General features: G+C 44.7%; 1 protein-coding gene across 1 annotated transcript; it reads right to left on the bottom strand.

Moving 5' to 3' along the window:
* Positions 1 to 1,428: 1,428 nt before the first annotated feature.
* On the bottom strand, positions 1,429 to 3,828 carry LOC120869344. The gene is made up of 2 exons (XM_040248625.1): positions 3,125 to 3,828; positions 1,429 to 2,871 (listed from the first exon to the last, which is right to left on the bottom strand). Exon 2 carries the CDS (start codon positions 2,789 to 2,791, stop codon positions 2,078 to 2,080), a length of 714 nt encoding a protein of 237 aa, XP_040104559.1. The 5' UTR covers positions 2,792 to 2,871; positions 3,125 to 3,828; the 3' UTR covers positions 1,429 to 2,077.
* Positions 3,829 to 4,410: the final 582 nt, after the last annotated feature.

Below are 4,410 nucleotides of genomic sequence, written 5' to 3' on the forward strand. Positions count from 1 at the left end.
ACACAAATGTACACAAAGAATGTGAAATTCATTTGTTCCCATCTATCCAATGTTCCTCCTCAGAAGTAACAAGCTTTACTTATTTCACATTTATTTTTATTTACAAGCATACATACTCATAGACACACATTCATCTATTCCTACTGTTTTACTTAAAATACATATACAGCTGCTTCTTTCCCTTAAATGTTCCCTACCGGGTTCTCAACTTTATTGATGTACATAATTAATTTAACAAGTCTTCCATTAATGGGTATTTATGTCTCATCCAATTTGTGTTTGTATAAACCACGCTGCAACAATCTGTGCATGCCTCATTTCCCACAGGTGAAAGAATATCAGCAAATAACTGCTAAGGAGAAAAATTCTGCTAGATCAAAGTAATTTCCATACTTATGTTTGTGTATATGTGAACACACACTGGGTATTGTAAAAATTACCTTTCACTGAATTCTGTTGACTTATCCTTCACGAACAGTAAATGAGACAGTCTGTTTTCCTATTTTCTGGTGGGAAGTATATCTACCTATCTATTCATCTATCATCTTTACCACTTAACTAGGTGAAAAATTGTCAATTGTTTTTAAATTTTTATTTCTTTTATTAAAAGGGAGTTTGAACATCTTTTCCTACAATTAAGAGACAATGTTTCCTTTTCTGATAAATGTGTGTTTAATACACACAGTATATATATGTACATATGCACACACAGTTATATACATTATATGCACAATATATGCTATATATCATAGGTATATATAACTACTATATATACTATATATTATAGGTATTATATATGTTATAGGTATTATATGCAGAGTACATCATGAGAAACACTGGGTTGGAAGAAGCACAAGCTGGAATCAAGATTGCCAGGAGAAATATCAATAACCTCAGATATGCAGATGACACCACCCTTAGGGCAGAAAATGAAGAGGAACTAAAAAACCTCTTGATGAAAGTGAAAGTGGAGAGTGAAAAAGTTGGCTTAAAGCTCAGCATTCAGAAAACGAAGATCATGGCATCCGGTCCCATCACTTCATGGGAAATAGATGGGGAAACAGTGGAAACAGTGTCAGACTTTATTTTTTTGGCCTCCAAAATCACTGCAGATGGTGACTACAGCCATGAAATTAAAAGACGCTTACTCCTGGGAAGAAAAGTTATGACCAGCTAGATAGCATATTGAAAAGCAGAGACATTACTTTGCCAACAAAGGTCCATTTAGTCAAGGCTGTGGTTTTTCCTGTGGTCATGTATGGATGTGAGAGTTGGACTGTGAAGAAGGCTGAGCGCCGAAGAATTGATGCTTTTGAACTGTGGTGTTGGAGAAGACTCTTGAGAGTCCCTTGGACTGCAAGGAGATCCAACCAGTCCATTCTGAAGGAGATCAGCCCTGGGATTTCTTTGGAAGGAATGATGCTAAAGCTGAAGCTCCAGTACTTTGGCCACCTCATGTGAAGAGTTGACGCATTGGAAAAGACTCTGATGCTGGGAGGGATTGGGGGCAGGAGGAGAAGGGGACGATCGAGGATGAGATGGCTGGATGGCATCACGGACTCGATGGACGTGAGTCTGAGTGAACTCCGGGAGATGGTGATGGACAGGGAGGCCTGGTGTGCTGCAATTCATGGGGTCGCAAAGAGTCGGACATGACTGAGCGACTGAACTGAACTGAACTGAACTGATTATAATATTATAGGTATTATATATATAGCTATTATATATGTACTATAAATACTATATATTTTAGATATACTATAAGTATTATAATGTTATAGGTATTATTAAATTACATACTTAAAATGCACAGTACACACACACAATGATTGATCCTGGAATCACAGCGGCTATTATATATATTATGGGTATATGCACTATATATACTATAAGCATTATAACGTTATAGGTATTACATATACTATAGTATTATATAAACTACATACTTAACATCACAGTACACACACAACCACTGATCCTGGAATCACAGAGGCCCTCCAGGAAACCCAAGCAAACCCGAGGGCCCCAGGTGCCCAGGGCCCGGCCTGCAGGGCAGCAGAGCCACCCCAGGCCACGGTCACCATTGGTGGACCGGCTCCCTTCCCACCCGAGCTGCCTGGTCACCTGCACACGCACCTGGTAGAGACCGGGAAGCTGCTGGGGCCCCAAAGAGTCGCCTCTGCCTCCGCAGTGCTCGCCCCTGGGCCCTCCGATGGGCACGGTCCTGTGGGAACTCAGGGCGTGGTCTGGGTCCGGACACCCTCACCTGACTAAAGCCCTTGTCTGACACCCCACGTTGTAAAGCGGGCTCAGCCGTAAACTGGGGTCCTGATGTAAACCCAGGGCTCAGAGATAACCCCCAAGTCGTAAACCTGGGGTCCCGACGAAAGCCGAGCCCTGGAGGCTGCGCTCTGGGGCAGCAAAGGTGACCACCCAGCGCCTCCCGCGCCTCAGGCCTGCAGCCCGCCCTCGGGTGACTGCGCCTGACAGAACGCCCTGACCGGACGCCGGCCTGCAGGTGCCTCAGGGACAGGAGGCCGCGCGAGGTGAGTGTGCGCGTCTCCCGCGGCGGGGCAGCAGTGCGGGTCTCCTCCCCCGGCGGAGAGGGGGCTGGCCAAGGTGGCCGCCCAGCCCCAGGGCCCTGGAGCCTGCGAGTCCTCGCCGGCCGGGGCCGCTCCTGGGCCGGGTCGCTGGTTGCCTCCCTGTGGCCACTCGTAGTGTTTCTGGGCTTTGGTTCCGAAGACTGCGGCTGTGATGTAGCTTTCCTCCTATTTTCTGAGCTTTGAAACATACCTAGGAGGCCATGCCTTAATCTGAGTTTATGTTAGATTTTCTCCTGGTTCTTTAGTGCCTTTGTTTATTTACCAAAAACTTTGAAGATAACTTTTAAACTTTTAAGACTTATCTTAAAAGATAAACTTTTAAGACTTCCTTATGGCTCAGACGGTAAAGCGTCTATCTACAATGCGGGAGACCTAGGTTCGATTCCTGGGTCTGAAAGATTTCTTGGAGAAGGAAATGGCAACCTACTCCAGTACTCTTGCCTAGAAAATCCCATGGACGGAGGAGCCTGGTGTCCATGGGGTCGCAAAGAGCTGGACACGACTGAGCGACTTCACTTCACTTTTGAAGATAATGGTGATCTCTTTCAAAAGGTCCCATGCAGGCAGTGCTGCACTCAGTGCCCCTAACCCTGTAGCCGACCACTGCCCACCCATGCCTCTGCTGGAGACTCCTGGGCAACTGTGGGTCAGTCTCTTGTAGCGTCACTTCTCCTTTCTTCTGGGTCCTGATGAGCACAAGGTTTTGTTTGTCCCTCTAAGAGTCTGTTTCTCCAGTCCTGTGTAAGTTCTGGTGGCTCTACGGTGCAGTTAATGGTGACCTCCTCCACGAGGGCTTATGCCGTACCCAGGTCTGTTGCACCCAGAGCCCCTGCAGCAGGCCACTGCTGACCCGTACCTCTGCAGGAGACACTCTAAGGTAGGTCTGGCTCAGTCTCTGTGGGGTCTCTGGGTCCTGGTGCCCACAAGGTTTTGTTTGAACCCTTCGAACATCTCTGGCAGGTATGGGGTTTGATTCAATATGCAATTTCTCCCTACTACCATCTAGCTGGGGCTTCTCATTTGCCCTTGGGCGTGGGGTATCTCCTCACAGCTGCTCCAGTGGGAGCAGGAGTTGGTGATGGACAGGGAGGCCTGGCGTGCTGCAGTCCATGGGGTGGCAAAGAGTTGGACACAACCGAGTGACTGAACTGAGCTGAACCATCCACTTTGTTTCTCAACTGAGAAGCCTTTTGACCTATGATGTGAATTATCCTAATTCATTCCTTATTTCCTCCCAAGTTTCTTTCAAAATTTCAATATATTTAAGTGATTGATCTGTTTTAAGATAATTTTTGTATATGGTGGAGGATGGGGGCCCACTGTCATTCTTTTAATGTGGATGTCCAGTTATCTGAGCACTATTTATTAAAGAGATTATTTGTCTGAGTTGACGGGTATTACCTTGCTTGCCAAAAATAAATTGGCCGTGGGTCTATGGGTTTATTTTTAAATTCTCAAATCTATTCCATTGGACTACAATGTCTATTCTTATGGCAATACCATACCAATTTTTTATTACTGTAGCTAGTCTTTGATTGATTTCCAGAGTCCTGAAAGTGTTGACTATGAGAATTATTGCCTTTTTTTGTTGTTGGTTTTTTGGAGATGCAAATTTTCAGAGCTTGTTATAAGCCCATCTTGGATGAACATATGTTATTTTTTGCCTGTATATGCAAAATTGTTAGATATCCATTGTGTATTTCAAATTTATCATTATAAAGGCATTCACTGCTCTCTTTCATTTTGTTTTTCTGTCTTGAAATAAAAGCTTGATATTCAAGTTGTAACTCTGACCTTTTTTTGTGTG

Source organism: Oryx dammah, unplaced genomic scaffold (genome assembly GCF_014754425.2).
Source record: "Oryx dammah isolate SB20612 unplaced genomic scaffold, SCBI_Odam_1.1 HiC_scaffold_10, whole genome shotgun sequence".
NCBI lineage: Eukaryota > Metazoa > Chordata > Mammalia > Artiodactyla > Bovidae > Oryx > Oryx dammah.